General features: G+C 53.6%; 5 protein-coding genes across 5 annotated transcripts; 3 read left to right on the plus strand and 2 right to left on the minus strand.

Annotated features, from left to right (window-relative positions):
- Nucleotides 1-2,728: 2,728 nt before the first annotated feature.
- Nucleotides 2,729-4,057, plus strand: CORC01_07651 (uncharacterized protein; the record flags this gene model as incomplete). The annotated part of the gene is made up of 1 exon (XM_022619286.1): nucleotides 2,729-4,057. The coding sequence occupies one exon, from the start codon at nucleotides 2,729-2,731 to the stop codon at nucleotides 4,055-4,057; it is 1,329 nt and encodes a 442-aa protein (XP_022474198.1).
- A 1,005-nt stretch (nucleotides 4,058-5,062) lies between these two features.
- CORC01_07652 (YggS family pyridoxal phosphate enzyme) lies at nucleotides 5,063-6,401 on the minus strand (the record flags this gene model as incomplete). The annotated part of the gene is made up of 4 exons (XM_022619287.1): nucleotides 5,063-5,580; nucleotides 5,721-5,895; nucleotides 6,025-6,280; nucleotides 6,379-6,401. 4 exons carry the CDS (start codon nucleotides 6,399-6,401, stop codon nucleotides 5,063-5,065), a joined length of 972 nt encoding a protein of 323 aa, XP_022474199.1.
- Nucleotides 6,402-9,271: 2,870 nt separating this feature from the next.
- CORC01_07653 (uncharacterized protein) lies at nucleotides 9,272-11,146 on the plus strand (the record flags this gene model as incomplete). The annotated part of the gene is made up of 1 exon (XM_022619288.1): nucleotides 9,272-11,146. The coding sequence occupies one exon, from the start codon at nucleotides 9,272-9,274 to the stop codon at nucleotides 11,144-11,146; it is 1,875 nt and encodes a 624-aa protein (XP_022474200.1).
- Nucleotides 11,147-11,858: 712 nt separating this feature from the next.
- On the minus strand, nucleotides 11,859-12,857 carry CORC01_07654 (uncharacterized protein; the record flags this gene model as incomplete). Its single annotated transcript, XM_022619289.1, has 3 exons — nucleotides 11,859-12,287; nucleotides 12,417-12,485; nucleotides 12,597-12,857. 3 exons carry the CDS (start codon nucleotides 12,855-12,857, stop codon nucleotides 11,859-11,861), a joined length of 759 nt encoding a protein of 252 aa, XP_022474201.1.
- Nucleotides 12,858-15,280: 2,423 nt separating this feature from the next.
- CORC01_07655 (uncharacterized protein) lies at nucleotides 15,281-15,460 on the plus strand (the record flags this gene model as incomplete). The annotated part of the gene is made up of 2 exons (XM_022619290.1): nucleotides 15,281-15,303; nucleotides 15,340-15,460. The coding sequence occupies 2 exons, from the start codon at nucleotides 15,281-15,283 to the stop codon at nucleotides 15,458-15,460; spliced, it is 144 nt and encodes a 47-aa protein (XP_022474202.1).
- Between the last annotated feature and the right edge of the window lie 1,360 nt (nucleotides 15,461-16,820).

Below are 16,820 nucleotides of genomic sequence, written 5' to 3' on the forward strand. Positions count from 1 at the left end.
TACAACCAACCTTTCGGAGTGGGTATACGGCCTGGGCTATGAGGGCACTTGGCCGCAAAGATGATGTATGAGGACAAATGACAGGAGTTGATTGATACTTACTGTCGCATATACGTTGGTCAGGTCCATCATAGATGTCACCGATAGTAATGCTATTAGAGTGACGGTTGACTTCCGCATGCTGGTCCCGCCTGTCTTTATCATCAGGGATGTGAGTCACCAATAATGCTGTTACAGGCTAGTACCCAAAGGACACCTCCCGGGTTCTGAAAGTGCTAATTGATTGAAACCAAGTTACAAGTTGAGGACTTGTACTTACGTACCTTTTGGTGAATGACTTTGGGTTGGGCAGTATGGCCCAGTTGGGTATGTGTGTTGGTTGCCACTGTTGTACGCATATACTGGTCAGTCCTTCACAAATGCTGGCTTCCAGGTCATGGGTAACACTCTAGAAATCACAAATGTTCTTATTGTAGCCAATTTTGTGTCGTTTGGCCTAAGCTGTTTTCCAGGGCGACGTTTCTTGCGGTCTGGATGGAGACGGGAGAAATTCTTCAGTTGTCCTTACCGAATAGTTGCTGCTGGCCGGGTTTTTGACACTGGTGAGATGTAAGGTACTAGAGGGGCCAATTCTTTCGCTTTGATACGACTTGAATTGTTCTTTCTACAGCCATCTACATACGAGGAACATCAAGGCAAAATAAAAATAGAAGGCCGAGTACGGTCGATGTTGAAGGCACACCAGATTTCGTCAACGAATCGCAGGAAATTTCACCACCAACAACTTTTGAATCAGTCTGCCGGTCATCTGCCATCGGGAACAAAACACACATGGAGGGATGGGGAGTGTCTCTCGCAAATCTCTCCGACCCTGCTGACCCCCCAGCTCCCGGAAGTGGCCCAGAGAAGCCCTCCATTGGAACTGTTAGAGACCAAACGAGTGTGGATGGCTCAAGCAGTGTGTCTTTCAGAACCTTGAGGGCATTTTTGGGCTTCGTTCTCCCACCCGCCAGGGGCGTGGTAAGAGTCATATTTGAGGCCAACGGTCAAATGCGAACCAAAACATACATCAGCCTTACGCAGCTCCCGGAATGGCAAGATCGAATGTGACCTATTTCGAAGGACATGTTGAGGGACCGAGTGGCTTGACCATACCTGAAAAAATACTCCATGTACTCTTGTTAGAGTTTAGATTCGCTATGGTATGTCTCGAATACACGGTGCTGCCTCCATGTCCCCGGCTTTCCAGGTATTCTTCCACACAGACAGTGTGTGCAAAACTTGCCTCTCTTTCCTCTGCCATCTCCGATGGATCCTGTCAGATCCATTCTCATGCTGTGATGTGCAACTTGGCCCCAAGGCATGGTGCGAAGATACTACTCCCTTGCACGATAGAAAATCGTCTAAGAGAAAACATGTAGTCGCAATAAACAAGACCGGTACCGTTTTGCCGGGATGGCAGTGGGTGGAATTCTGCATCGGGGCGGGTTCGACACGGCACAGGATAAAAGCCATTGGCCAGCCGGGTTAACGGCTGCCCTGTCCTTAGACGCTCGTGGGGCGGATCTTCAGGCACATTGTACTCAATCGAAACTTTTATTTTTTTTGCTGCCCCTGGCGACGCCCGACTGCCTTTCGTTTACTTGCTCTCCAGTCACTTACACGGTCGAAAACGCTCGATTTTCTCACAATTATCAAACATAACCAACGCAGAGATAGGCAATTGAAGGCAAATTGATCCACAGGGTGACTCGGGATGTGCGAATCAAAATATTCTCTCCAAGTGACGTTGTTCGAGATTATATGGCACACTGTGTGAAGACATACAGGTAGCCTGCTCTTGAACGTCCGGTACCGTAGTTCTCCAAAGCTTCTTCGTACCGGATCAAATCAGACAATATTTCGGCAGCAGACCTCTGCACATTCATTTGCGTCTCTAGTAAATTGACCTCTTGGTCTGTGGGTGTGGCAATTCATAGTGGCCGCAACTTATTCTTGGAACGACGAAGATGACGGCCTTCGATGGCCCAGAGAGGTGTAACCAGTTGGGACACTTGTTGCCTCGATTATCTCCCACACTTGTAGAATTTCAAGTGGTTGTCCTTCAATGGGCACTAACACAACGAGTAGAGCGACAACAAAGCTCGTTCAAGTTGACTGAACCAAGATACTTCTGGTCCTGTTGCATTTTGGAACTCCACGCAAGTCATCGCAGCATCAATAGTAGATATTCAAAGTCCGCTGAAGGTGTATACGCCTCCCTAGTCCCATGAGATACCTACTCAAGCCTCCACTCCAAACCAGAAACTCCGAACCGGAAATATCCTTACTGATCCAGAATCCCCGGAACTCTTCCTCACAATCCACAACCACCCAAATGGCTATTCCATGCCCATTACCTCTTTGTGTCCATCCAATTTGACTTTGGACCGTATACCTCTATACCCGTACACGAAGCCCCCTACACCATTGTTCGAGACATGAAGCTCCCAAAGTAGGCCTCCCGGAAGGCCAAATCATCGGGAACCCCTATGGCCATTTCCTCTGCTTCTTATCCTATAAGGTGCCGAGTTTTCGTCTTCCTTCTCATCCTCTCTACTTCGATCCCACTGCGTTATACCTCAAATAGGACATCAATTCTTCAAAGAACGACTTCACTCTACTTTGATTCCACTAAACTATATCTTGAGTACGGCATCAACCATCCAAAGCACCCTCAATAGAGGAAATGGCTGCGAACATGAATCCCAACAACATGGATGCGTTCGAAGAAAACATGAACATGTTGGACGGCAACGTTAATACGGCTGATAACAACATGAACACGTTCGAGCAAAACATGAATATGTTCTTTGCAAACAACCCTGACACATCCGACTTCGAGGCCATGATGACTGATTGGAACAACAACAACATGGTCACTTATGACCCTTCTTCTAACTCGCATCCTCCCCCTGCTCCCAATTACAACCTGATGTTCCCACAGGTTACAGGGCAGGGACAAGAGATGGACGTCGAAATGGCTCCTGTTGATAATACCAACTTCGTCCAGGAAGGTCTCAACCAAGGTCTCTTTCATTCAAACCAGCAGGTCTATGGGCCTCAAGACAACGTCGCCCCAATGCTTATCCCTTCTCTCTCTGGACGTATTCCTTCAGAGCAGGACGGACACGTCCTAGAGGCTCCGCATCAGCAACCAGAGCTGGCTGAGCAGCCGATGTACATCAATCCAGCTGAGCTTATAGCCCAGCTCCCTGCTATTGCTGCAGGAGAGAGCCCTCTCGCCAAAAAGATCCTTAACCCCAAAATGCAGGGGGCCAAGGTAGAAAAGAAAGGCAAGCCTAAAGGCAAGGGCGGTCGTAAACCAAAGGAGGCCACGCCAGACAAAGTCGCGCGTGAAGTACGGGCCTTCGCCTGCCAAGCGTGCCGTCGTAAGAAGACAAAGTGCGACGGACACGTCGGCCAGCCCTGCACCGCCTGCCTGAAGGCCAAAAAGCCCTGCGTGGTGGACGGAAAGGACCGCCGCACCAACAACACCAACAAGGACAAGTGCGAAAAGGTCCGCCAGGAGCTCAACGACCATCTCGTCAAGGCTGCCTTGGTCTGCCGCAGCTTGAGCGAGCAGATGACCTACCCCGAAAAACGCGGTACAACCCTCGTCGCCGGAGCCGACTGCGCCCTCAAGATCTTGAGCAGCGAGGGATTCATGCCCAAGCCTTGGCAAGTTGGTCCCATTTTGCGGCCGACCATCTTGGACGACATGACCTACCAGCTCGCGGATTACCGCAAGGCCTTCCAGAACTACTGCAATGAGGCCAAGACCTTAACCAGTGTCATCGGAAAGCTCATGATCATGCTCACGCATCATGACAGAGCCATCAGGGACTTCGGCAGGCACTTTGCCAACCTACTCGTCTACCAAAACGAGACGCTGGCTGGCCCCACTGGAATCGAGAGCAAAATCGACAGCGTGTTGCCAGCCTGCGATGATCACTTCATCCTCACCAGTATGAACGAGGAGATCAACAAGCTCGTTGCCAGCAAGCAGGGCATCTAAGCGAGGGATATGAGTGAGAACTGGGGCGCTAGGGAGTTGGGGAGGAAAGCTCGAGTTTGAGACTATGCCTTTCTGTGATTCTCTGGTATCGGGGGGTTTTATGAAAGAGGGAAGGAGTGTGGGCAATATACCCGGTGCAATACGACACCATGACTTCGAAATCATTGTTTGGAGTTTGGGTTCTCACTACGCTTTCTGCGTTTTTGGTTTGGGTTCTGATCCAGTTGGATTGTTCAATTACAAAATGAAACACATTGAACTCGTTCCCCCAATATTGTCTGTCTTCTTTTCAGGATTTGATGCAGTGTCATGACCGACCTCGAGCCTTTCGGTTGTAGTGATCTTTTTTCGATGTTTTTCCCGCTCAGTCGCCCACTTGGCAAAGCATCGTCACCAGGGATTCGATACCGAAGACGAGGCTTCGCTTACACCATTTGGAATCATAGGCGAGCGTGCCTATGCTCCGAAGACTCCAGCGCGGCCAAGCCACTCGGCATGACGCTGGTGAAGGTGCTCGAATGACAAATCAAATGTCGAGGGGGTCCGTTCTTAGGTAGTGACAGAAGATGATGAAAAACACAAAGATGGAAAAAAAAAAGGGGAAGGAGCCAATGCCGTAGACATAAGAGAAGTGAGGCCGCATACTCCGGTAGCTCCAAGTGAAGGGAGAATTGAAATGGCTCAACGTGCCTACATCTCCATTCTCAATGCAAGCCATGAAACAGACTTACGGAGTTATGTGCTCAGCGTAGGGGGCAAGAGAGCGGGACCGTTTCCACAATGGCTGGCGGTGCTATCAACAGAGTCGTCGTAGAGTTGGAAGAAGTAGATGAATGATTGAAACAACACCAGAGGCTTGGTCTATGTATATATGGAACCATCATCAGTACATGCGAACTCATCGTAGATCATGTCATTCATGACCCAGAACTCACCTTGCTTCACCAAAGTCAGTGTCTATCAACCGTCTCCATCATCCATCAAAAATCCATTAAACCGAATTTGCTAGACCAAAATCTTTGCCTCGCTCTTCGGCCCTCTCTCCCCGAAAATCGTGCTTCCCACCCTGACCTCCCCGCTCCCCAGCTTCACTGCACCCTCAAAGTCTTCGCTCATACCCATGCTCAGCTCCAGCTCCCTCTGCAGCCCCAGTTCCTTGACAACCAAATCCCGCTGCTCCTTGAGGCACACAAAGTCCTCGTTCTCGTTCTCGGGTGTCGTGGCCTTGCTCCGCGCGATGGCGCCAATGGTCATCAGCCCCAGGAGCTTCAGCGCGGGGGACTCCTCCTCGACGGCGCGGCAGAGCGCGACCGTCTCTGGGCCCGGCTCGGCGCCTGACTTTGACTCCTCGCCCGAGGTGTTGACCTGCACGTGCACACCCAGCGGCTCCACGGGGCTGCTATCACCCGCCGAGGAGGAGATGAGTTCCGCGCGCGAGGCGTTGAGGAGCTGTACCTTTTTCAGGGTGTCTACGCTGGAGACGCAGAAGAGGTTTGGAATCTTGGCCAGCTTCTTTGCGTGTGCTGTCGGAAGTATGTTAGTTGTCTTAGTGTATGCCTACGTAGAGGCACTAGCCAACTTCCTCGCCAGGAATAGTTGCTACGTGTGGAACTAAGTGGAGGAATAGAAGAAGCGGACACCGAATCTTTGAGGAAACACTTACTTGATTGCAAACCGCCGATAAAGTGCCACTGAATGCTCTTAGGCAGAATCTCCGCCTTTTGACCCAGCTCCTGCGCGTAGTTTTCGCCGAAATGCACCTGCGGTGGCGTAGCCTGCTGGTGCAGCGCCAGGATGTCGTTGGCGGGCTTCAGCTTCGAGACTGCCACCAACCGGACCTTCCATCATTTCATCAGCTTCTATCTTATACAAAATCCTCTTCTCAACTATCCACGAAAGTACTGGAACGCCCGCGGTCGTTCTTGCACGGCTTTTCGGGGAAATATTAACAGGGACGGACGACTCACATTGCGCCCCGCAGCGACGGCGGTGACGCGTTCCTGGACGGACTGCAGCTGCGAGACGAGAGCCTTTGCTCTCGAGGGATCGATCTTCATTTCGGGTTGGGCGTCGGTCATTGCAGGGTTTACCGGAGTTGTGGCAGTGAAGAGTGAGGGTTGAGAGAGGTGAGTGAGTAACACGATGTACGCTTTTTTTGTGCTGTGAAAGTTGAGGTGAGGTCGAATTGCAGAGTCATGGACTTCCAGCGTATTCGGAGGCGGGCTACAGTTGCGCTAACAAATATGGGTCTGGTCAGAGGCGAAACAGAGTGCAGATGAGTGGAGATAGAGTTAGAAGCTGGTTTTCTGGTTTAGACTCACTCAACTTTCAGATCATCCTTCATGATTTCGTCTTCTTTACTTGGAAATACTATTTCTACCGCCAGTAATATTCTGAGGAATGATTTCTTTAATATTTCTCTGCACTTTCTGAAATGTTTCAGTTACTCGGGCTCCCTCGGTTGGAGTAGAGTCTGGACCAAGGGGCCGCGATGTGCAACTCTCAAGATATATGTACTAGCAGTGGAATTGGTAGGCAGGGCGGTTGAGTCAACTGTACTTTTGGGCCCCTCACAAAAGACGGATACCTCAATGAAAATGAATAGCGTCTATAGTCTTTTATCGGGTGTGCCTCATGATCGTTCCAGCAGCTCGGGCATGTTTACACGCGAAACAAGAGTATATCTAGCGTATCCTGAACGCGCTGACTCGAAACCAGGATATGCGCACGTTGGGATCCACGGTCAGAAGTGGTGTAAACACCGATAATTACTACATCATTTTGCTTTGAGGTATTCACATCAACGACGAGTCTCTCTTGAGATGCTACTTGCCCCCGGATCCACGTGGCTCCTCTCGCGAAAAATCGTGCTGCTGAAGCCCCTTGGAGATGAAGTTTCGGGTTTCGACTATCACACAAAGCATTCCCATGTTACTCCTCATTCAATCAGTATCTTTGGGATCCCGCGAGTTCTGGCGGGTAGTTTGGGTTCGTCGACGGCACCTCCTGAGGCTCTTGGGCACCAGACAGCTCCATCATTGGACTCTGATTTTCGTTCACCGGCAACGGGTACGATGGCGGAGGAGTCTGCCGTCTACTAACTGGACTGACGTTATTGGTATGGTGTGACAGTTGATTCCCACGAGCCGGCGGCACCACAAACATGTGGTCGCCGGACGAGTTGGGGCTGGTGTATGCCGAATCGTGGCGCATTCCCTGATGCACAACGGGATGAAGCGTCGGCGTGGGATGGCGAGTCTAATTGTTCGTGTTGAATGCCGGCCGGGCGCGCTTTCGAAGGACCCAGAAACATAGAGCAGCCGCTCCTAGTGCCACGGCCGCTGCGCACCCTACGGCAACTCCAGCCACGGCGCTGGTCGAGAGGTTAGACGAGCCCGCCGACCCGGACGTCGCGTTTGCTTTGATGACGAATCCGCGGCTTTGCAGCCCATGACCGATGAAACCCGCAGGCGAATTGGCCTGGGTGTAATTCCCGGTTGGGTCGACGATCCTGAGGGCGAAGTTCGGGTTTGGGGTTGAAGTCTCTTACGTGACGCCGTCATTCCCTCCGATATACCACGTGTGGTACCCATTATTTCTATCATTGGCTTGGGAGACACGTCAGTAGGCGGGGCCATGGTGCAGCATCTCGGAATCCGCATATACTTATTCATGAAAGACGCCACAGCGACGCCGGCATCCTGTCCCCACTGCACCAGGCTCAGAGAGATATATGGTACGGTCGGGTCTTCCCATGTGATCTGAACCTTTTGGCCCAGTACACACGTCCTGTTGAGGTCCGGAACAGTCACATGGGCACCGCTTCAGTCGAGCTCAAAGCTTGGTGGTTCGGTGAAGTAGTCAGCTCGTACGGTGAGTATTGGGAAAGATGGTAGTCCCAAAAGCGCTTGGCTGAGCCAAAGTTGACGTAGATAAAACATAATGAGGGGCCGCGATAACGGGGAGAGCAACGAACGACACTTGTCGAAGGGAGCACACGCCTCATGAAATGAAATTCGGCCAACGATTGCAGTGCCGTTTGTATTGGGGACTTTGGGGCTTCGCAAATCATCTCGAGACTGCCTGGACTAGGCCTAATTAAGGTATCATTCCTGGAATGTATGCTCTAGAACAAGGGTGCTGGAGAGTACGATGTAATGAAGCCCAACGCTTGCTAGGCTAACTGAGTGGTTGAAGGACGCGATGCGGGATGAGAATAGGCACCCTGTGCCGCTGGGCTACAGTAATACGAGTGCGCCGCCAAGAGCTTCTTCCAGTCGAGGCACGAAGAGTCCGTACACGGTTCGCACAATTTTGAGTCACCCAAGGAAGACTGTAGTATCCACTTGAAAAGAAACCCGTTTTCAAAGGAATGACAGCCTTGAAATCAAGTAGTTGGAACATCGCGATGGCCTGAATAAGGTGTTGGAGGCAGATGGACGAATTGAGAAGCTCAAGGGAGGTAAGGTAGGTACTTCGCACTTTGGCCCCGCCACAAGCTCCAGCCACGAACGCTAAGGCACCTCACCTTATCAGCTACCAGCGCCTCATCTTATCGGCCCCATTAGGATCCCTGCTTCTCGCAAAGTTAAGGTAAGTACATAGTAAGGTAGGTACGCGTTTAGAATTTCCAGGGGGATCGGAGGGTGGGATGACGGATGTCATTTTGCACAGCATGTTGGTTGGCTGACGCCTGCCATGCTGCTCCTGCTACCTTCCCCCTTGCTGTACCTCATGCCGTGTGCCGACCGTATCGACCGTGTCTTCGTCAGCTCCCAGTCCCAAGAGAGATTGAGAGAGAAAAAAGGGATGGAGGATCATTGAGTCGACGACGAACCTCCAACCACGATCGTCGCGTGCCTTCACCTTCGCCTCTCACCCGGGCGGCTCCCTGGCCTTTTTTGACAGCTTAACTTTTCTGCTTTCGCTTAGGGCCAATTTCCCTTCTCCAATCGCATTTTCGGCTGTCTTTCCCTATCACAGCTTCAATTTGACTTCTTTCCCTCATTTATCCAGCCAGGTGTCTGCTCATCGGCTTGGCTTGGTCTTGGAGCTTCCTGTCCACATGCCCTACCCTTGAGCTCGACCACCGCGAATCGACTCGACTCGATCGACCCACGATAGCCTCAATCGATCTATCCCACTCGGCCAACAACCCCTCCAAGGCTCCGAATCCCCGAAATCGTCTTGTCGGCCACGCCTCGCTTGCCCATCATGCCGAAGCAACAAATGATATTCGGGCGCCCGCTCCCCCGCTTCGGAACGAGACGCATCTCCTTCCTCCTCGTCAGCATCTCCATCTTCGCCGTCTTCTCTCTCATCTTCACACTCCCGACCGGCATCCCTGCCGGCCCTAGCCTATCAAAATACACCGACCACAAGTTCTCGATCCCCTCGGCCTTGAAGAACCCCTTCGGCGCCTCGAGCCGACTGAACCCCTTCAAGTCCCCCTCACATCCGCCCCCGCGTCAACAGAATGACACGTACGGCGAGTCCTCCTGGTGGGCCGATTGGAAGTGGCTGTCGGTGCCCTTCTCTTCCTCATTGACCCTCGACGAGGAGCGCTCCCTGCTGCCACCCCTCAAGCCTCGCCCGGCCATCTATTGCTACTACGACACCACGATCAAAAAGGACGCCGCCAGCAAGGATGCCGAGAGCGAGCTGCTTCTCCTCTGGCGCCGCGCATGGTGGGCTCGCGGCTTCAAGCCCATCATCCTTAGCGCCGCTGAGGCCATGAAGAACCCGCTCTACGATGAGCTCCAGCGCAAGGAGATGGACGCGGACCTGAAAACCGACCTGATGCGCTGGCTGGCCTGGGATAACATGCGAGGTGGCCTGCTCGCCTACCACACCACTCTCCCCATGGGCTCCCACGAGGACCCCCTTCTCTCCTACCTTCGCCGTGGCGAGTACCCAGAGCTCACTCGCTGGAACAATTTGGATAACGGTCTGTTCGCTGGCGGCGAGAAGGAGGTGACCAACGCCATCAAGGCCACCATGGCCGGCTCCAAGCTCAAGGAGGCCAAGGACTTCGTCACTGCAGCCACCGAGGATACATTCAAGATTGACAGCTACCCAAAGGCCATCGCCTACTACGACGTGAAAGTCATCCAAGACAAGTACCCCAAGGTCGGTGAGGCCATCGCCGCTGACCGCGCCGGCGGCCTTAAGGCCCTCAAGAACCTCATCAACGGCCACCTGCACACGATCTGGCAAAACGTCTTCTCGGACGGCATCGCTGTTCTCAAGCCCCTGCCCCAGCACATGACGCACATGATCAAGAATGCCTGGGACCTCGCCGGCGACCTCTCCATGTGCCCCGACTCCCCCATGCCCTCCTCCTGCCCGCCCAACAACCCCAAGTGCAAGCCCTGCGTTCCCGCGCAACTTATGCATGTCTCGACGCCGCCGCGCTACCGTAATACCTCAACCCTGTACACCATCGGCACTGTGCCGCACCCATACACCACCGCCCTCCTCTCTAACCTCCAGGACTCGATTGAAATCCCCTGGCTCCGCCGCAAATCTGAGCGTGACGCCTGGCTCACCGCCGTAACCACCGAGCTCCTCGGCGTCGGCATCGGCAGCGCCCCGCGCGTCCTCAAATTCAAGGAGGCCGTCGCCGGCGAGTTTGCGACCGCCCACTCCCTCTGGCTCACCGCCGAAAAGGAGCTCCCCAAGGACCTAGACTGGCACTTCGGCTTTGCCATCCCCCACAATGCCACTGACGGCACCTCGCAGACCCCCGTGCCCGGCCCGGAGCGCCGCCCGCAGCCCAAGCACGATCCCGCCGACGGACCAATCCCTACCACCGAAGAGCTCGAGAAGGAGGCCCCTCTGCTCAAGAGGGCCCGCGACATGGGCAAGACTAAGGACGCAGGCGAGCTCGCCGTTCGCGGGGCCGTCGAAGCGTGGAATCTGGCCGACACCGAGTCGTGGAAGTTTGCGCGGGCCTTCCTGGCCCGCCGCATCGTCGAGCGCAAGGAGTGGGAGGACAACGAGAGCCAGTACGTCGGCGGCGTCGGTACCGAGATGGGACGCCGTACGAGTTGGGGCGGCCGCTGGTTGGACAAGGAAAAAAAGGATTAAGCAAGTGACTTTAATAGAAACTAAGGGGGGGAACGGAAACACAAAACAAAAGTGGTGTTTCTGGACGAAGGAACTACTACTCGGAGTAGTGTGGTATAGACGTCGTAGGAATCGGCGTGTGACGTGTGACACTATGTATGACTGTATCGTTGTGTACTTTTTTTTTTCACCGGCTGTACGGGTTTGGTATGGACATCTGGAGTTTTGTGTTCTTCAAGAGATTATGATCGTTCCCGTGTAGAGTCCAGAATCAAAGCAATTTTCACAAAGCCGTAAAACAGAGAGAAGACATCTCCTTCGACATAGTCGTGACACTTGCGGTGATACAGATGCGGTGATACAGATGCTATGGGAGCGGTGGTTTATCATAGCTACGTTATTCTACCACGTCCTCTATCATGATCCTCGTACTTCTTTTTCTGTCCCCTTTCTATTTTCTACGGTGCTCAACTCAGCCATCTCCTCTCGTCCTCCGGTTTCAATCGAACCTTGTAGTTGCAGTTAGAAGAAAAGCGAGATGTTGAATATCGCGTAGGAAAAAGTAGGAGAAACAACCCAAAAAAAAACGCATAAAAGAGAGTACGAAGAAGACAAGTTGAGTTGCCCCTCCCACACGTTGCGGGCCAAGACCAGAGCAGCCGCCTCCCATCACCGACTTATTTCAGACAGGCATGGATGGGTGGATGCAAAGGAGACAAAAGGGCCCGATCCCTCAAGCGGCGCGCGTGTCGCCGCCCATCTCGCCTCCCAACTCCCTGGCACTGGCGCCATTGCGACCGGCCTTTGTGCCGTTGACGCCGTTCTTGGCCGTCTGCTGATGCTGATGCTGCTGCTGCTGTTGCTGGGCTCCGTTGCCAGTGGCCTCGGTGTAGCTCCTCAGGGCGGAGCGAGCAGCCTCGACGACGCGCTCGGCGGCCTTGAGGGCATCTCTCAGCGCCTGGGCCGTGGGGTCGTCATTCTCAGAGCGAGCCCCCGAGTCGCGCTCCTCCAGGAGCTCGCGGATGTGGCCGTTGAGCCAGAGGCCCTCGAGCTGAGCGCGGGACATGTCGCGTGCGCCGCCGATCTTGCCGCGGCACGAGGAGGTGCCGCAGAAGCAGTCAAAGGGTTGGGCCATGTGCCATTCCGTGGAGGGGTAAAAGAACTGTTTGCAAAAAAATACGTCATCAGTGTGCCTTCTCATCTTCTTCCCATCTTCTTCCAGGGGAAATACAAGGGCATTACTCGTTGCCCCAGTTGCCCCGGGTTCAATGGGAACAATGTGGCAACTCACAGTCAGTTCGTCGCCAGGCTGAAGTCCTTTCGGCCCAGCCAGGACATTAAAGTTGCCCGTGTCAAAAATCTATAAATAGCACCTGTCAATCCCACGTGTCCCAGGATGTCCCGGTCCCCGACCCGGGGGTAGGTAGGTTCTGGGGGAGTGAGCGTTTGTGCTTTTAGCGGCAGGACTGACAAGAGACGGTTCGCATGAGTGATTGATGTACAGCAGGTCACTGTTGAGGTTCAGGTGTTTGGCCTTGCCGCACTGGACGGTGGCATATGTAGGCTCGTCGGCCAGGTCGCATGGCGGGAAGGCCATTTTTGCGTAAACGGCAAAGGGCGGAAGAGAGACCTTGGAGAAGCTCTTGGTGAGGAACTCGGTCTCGCTCGCCTTGACGACATCCTGGACATCCGGGTGGGACGGCTGGGTCCAATGGGGCGTGAGTGGTGCCATTGTGAGAATTCGGGTCGAGGCTGGTGATGTCGCGGGTGTACTCGTCGTCGTCGTCTCGTCTAGCTATCGGACAGAGTGCGGTTGAACTCGTTCCTTTACATTGGGTCAGCTTGCTGTCACATGTTGAAAGCCGGAGGAGTTGGACCAACGTGGTGTGTAGGGTCCGAATTGTGGAAATAGAACAGGAAATGAAGAAGGGTTGTTGCTTAGAGTTGACGTTTAGTATTACAAGCCAAAAGAAAGGTTCGGTGTTTGGGAGGTATGGTTCACACCAGCTGTTGATGAAAGTCGAGTTTCAGGTGGCGAGGAGGTTGGAGAGGATTAAGACCAGAGTTCAGGCCGAAGTGACCATATGGAATACCCTCACCTCTTGTACGAGAGGAGGGGTAAACCATCTGACATCAACATGTGCCGAGCTGTTCCACGCATGTCCTAGGTTGTCCAAGATTGTCCAAGGTTTCACGGGCAGTTGTCTGGCCGCCGCAGCCAGTCAGGGGCGCTCAATTGTCTCTGGATCGCTCAAATTGTCGCCCACCTCACATGTGTTTCCTTTGGTGCATTCCAATTGCGGGGGACCGTCGTTCCGCAGCGCTTCTGCAAGCAAAGATTGCGGGGCAATGGATGGATGATGTGAGAAGCCAATTCAGCAAGTGCATTTTTCATAGGTAACACTTGTGAAATCCCGTCCAGACACTGCAGGCCGTCCCCCGCGCCCGTCCGGTTGTTGCGGTAAAAGAGAGGCTTTCCCACCGCCTGGCCAATGGCTGGAGGCCCGGCGACGAATCCGGTCAAAGACGGGCCCCTCCTGAGCCCCTGACGGTGCAGGACGAGAACGAAATACATGGCTCGGCTAGTCCGTGGCTAGTCTAGCTGCAAGTCATGATACAGGGGCGGTACGAAGTGGCTTGGTGGTTTGGGGGTTCATCGTTCGTCTATCCCCTTCTCAACTCTGCATGGCAAGGTTGAGGGTGTCCCGAGTACCCCTCATTTGTGCGACTCTGCCCCTCTTTTGGCAAACAGTCGACGACTTTTTTGGTGTGGAACAAGTCCAAGCATTAAACACCTTTGAAAGGGTTCCAGTGTGGGGGTTTGGGGGCTTTTTCGTCCCGGTTTGCCACAGCCGGCCCAGCCCCTTTTGTTCTCCTCCTTGTTCCTCGGTGCTTTCGCCCGATGACCGAGGCTGAGCGTAGGCATCGCTGCCGGATGAGTCGGGGTGTGTACAATGCGGCGTTCCTTTCGCCGTACAACCAGAAAGCAGCACTGGTTCATGTCTGTTCCCGCAACATATGCTGTCCTCAAAATGTCTTAGGAACGCCGGACCGAGTCGCGCTGAGAGTCGGCTCCAACATCTTTGTTGGCAAGGCTGGTAACGAGCTGGGTTTTATTTGACGTTGTCTGATCGTTGATGTCACTCCCGCATGTCCGTTTGTTTAGTTTAGTTTCTCAGTCTTGGCGATTTCTGGTCTCCCATCCACAAGGTGGGCTGGAATCCTCAAGTGTCCATTGTCATCTGGTCGATGGTCGTGTCAGTCGGAAAGTTGGGTTTGGGGTTGGGGAGAGAGTGGGGGGCGGCATTTCGGCGATGGAGGGAGCTCAGCTGCTTATTAAGGTCTTGGCCTAAACCACGGTGGCTTTCTCGATTCTGGTCCCGACGCCGCGATCTTCCTCGACTTCTCGGGTGATGGTGGCAAGAACATTTATTCAGAAGCTCTTCGGCTGCGACTTTGTGGACGATCTCCTTGAACAACAAGAGGCACATCTCAGGGGTTCAACGCCAAACACATGGGATCGTCGCAAAGATCCGCCGCTCGGGCCGTCCTGACATCCCGCGCTCGCATGCTTCCACAGCACGGCCACTCGATGTTGATCAACCACAATCATCAGACTGCTGCTCGTTTCTCTTCAAATTGGCTGATATCATGCGGAAAAGGAGCTCCCTTTGCGCCACAAGGTAGATGTTGTGATCGGACTAGAGGCTGCAATCGGAAATTGCACATTCCTGAAAATGCACAGTGATGGAGGCGAGACGTGACAGCCATGTTCGGGAGGCCTGGGACGCACACGGGCGGCCTGTGGCCGGGTCCAGCTACCGGAACGGGGCCGTGGGTTGTGGCTCTCGGACCAACTTCCGGATGCAAGACCCGCCGCATCGGTTCAAGTCCTTACTGCAACAAGGAACATGCGATACTCCACCCATCGCTTTGCTCAACACAATCCCAGACGAGTCTCGAACAAAGGGTGGCCCCGATTCTAATTTTCCTCCCAAGGACCTTAAGCTGAGTGAGCCCACGTCTTTCCGTTGAGGCCGTTGTCATCCTTTCCACGGGCCGCTCAGTCCCAGCTAGGATCCCTGTCGCCATTTTCACGACCCTGTCGTTTCAGGACGCAAAAGCTTGGTGACAAGCTCCAGTCGAGGGGTAGCAATGGCGATCAAGAACGTTCTGCGTTGCGGGAAACAACCTGCCAAAGCCGTACCATCCTGACCAATTTCCGGAACTGCCCTCCGTTCTTGGAGACCTTCCCTGTCGAAGCCCAATGTGCGAGAACCCCGCACAAGTCGATCTGCCGCCCACCGAACGAACCCAGCCAACCTTGACAGCTAGGCCGGGACGTATGGCCTCGATGCCTTTATTCAGCGGGAATTTGCCAACGGTCTGTAGCAGGTGCTTTTTGCTGGCGATAAGAGGACCACGGAGAGAGCGCGTACGCAGCCTCATTATGCGGCAACACTCACGCCGACATGCCACCTGGACTGTCCTCCACGTCGTGTGTTCCGTCGTCTTCCAATGTTTGGTCTCGTGTTTTGTCATCGTCGTCAGCTGGACGGACCAGACAGGGTTTATATCCCTGCACCTACCCATGGTTTTCCGTGATATTTCCCTTGTATATCATAAAAAGAAAGTGTGACAGAGGAGAGCCTGTGCACCGTCGGTAGACTTCAGGACGGGCCTGTCATACCGGCAGAATGCTGAGGGGCTTCCCAAGAGGCGCCCGTTGCCGCCGCCCGTCACTACGTGTCTGCTCGTTCTTCCTCCCCGTTGATCAAACTATCCAGGGGGTTTTATTGCTGAGAGCCACGTGCTCCTCTCTCGGCAAACACTCCTATAGAAAAACCAAGAGAAGGTACTCTTTTTTCCCCTGTCTTTGAGTCACCTGGGACGTCCTCGAAGGACCTTGTGTGCTCCGCACCCGATCCCTTCCGCCGCTCGAGCGTCTTGGGTTCATGAGGGTGGGGCGGGGTGGTATAGCAAGGCGAGGCAGGCCCCAGAGGAAGCTTTTAAAAAGATGTAAATTGTCGGCCGTCCGTCCATTTTCTCGAGTGCTTTCGAATCTGTCTCTCTGATTGTCCAGACCTTTTCTCTCTGAATTTTCGACAATCCATTTCCAGCTCTCGCTTTGGTTTATCTCATTTGGTCAGCCGCATTCGATTCAACAAACGTTAGCAGTCTGATTACAGAACATTTCGAACGGGAAACCTCAGTGAGGAGACATTACCGGCGTATTCAACGAATCGAAAATTAGGATGCAATCAACTTGGAGGTTTTCTCTTGTGGAAGAGAACAACAAGCCGCACCCCAAGCCTCAACCTGACCCTCCGGTGCCTGTCCCCGATAACCCAGATGACCGGCGACGATCCTGAATCTGGAACGACATCCAAAGTTTGGATATCCAGGAAGCACGTTCAGGTGCCTTTGGCCATCTGAGACCCAGCTTGTATCTCAGTATTCTGGTAGACGACAGCAGCTGGTTGGTCGACGAGGAGTATGAGCAGCAATGCATGGATAGGAACCAAAAGGGCTCTGATCGGGGCCTTCATGACTCCGCGCTTCATACAGTCTCCCAAATTTGTATTGGAGTTCCAGGTCGAGAAACAACCGGTCCGCAAGGTTTTCTCTCCTTCGCAGAGAGGTCATTGGATGCTTGACATGCTGCGTTCGCATCAGCAGCTTTGCCGGCAAGCAT

This window comes from Colletotrichum orchidophilum (genome assembly GCF_001831195.1).
Source record: "Colletotrichum orchidophilum strain IMI 309357 chromosome Unknown Scaffold_62.1, whole genome shotgun sequence".
NCBI classification, from domain to species: domain Eukaryota; kingdom Fungi; phylum Ascomycota; class Sordariomycetes; order Glomerellales; family Glomerellaceae; genus Colletotrichum; species Colletotrichum orchidophilum.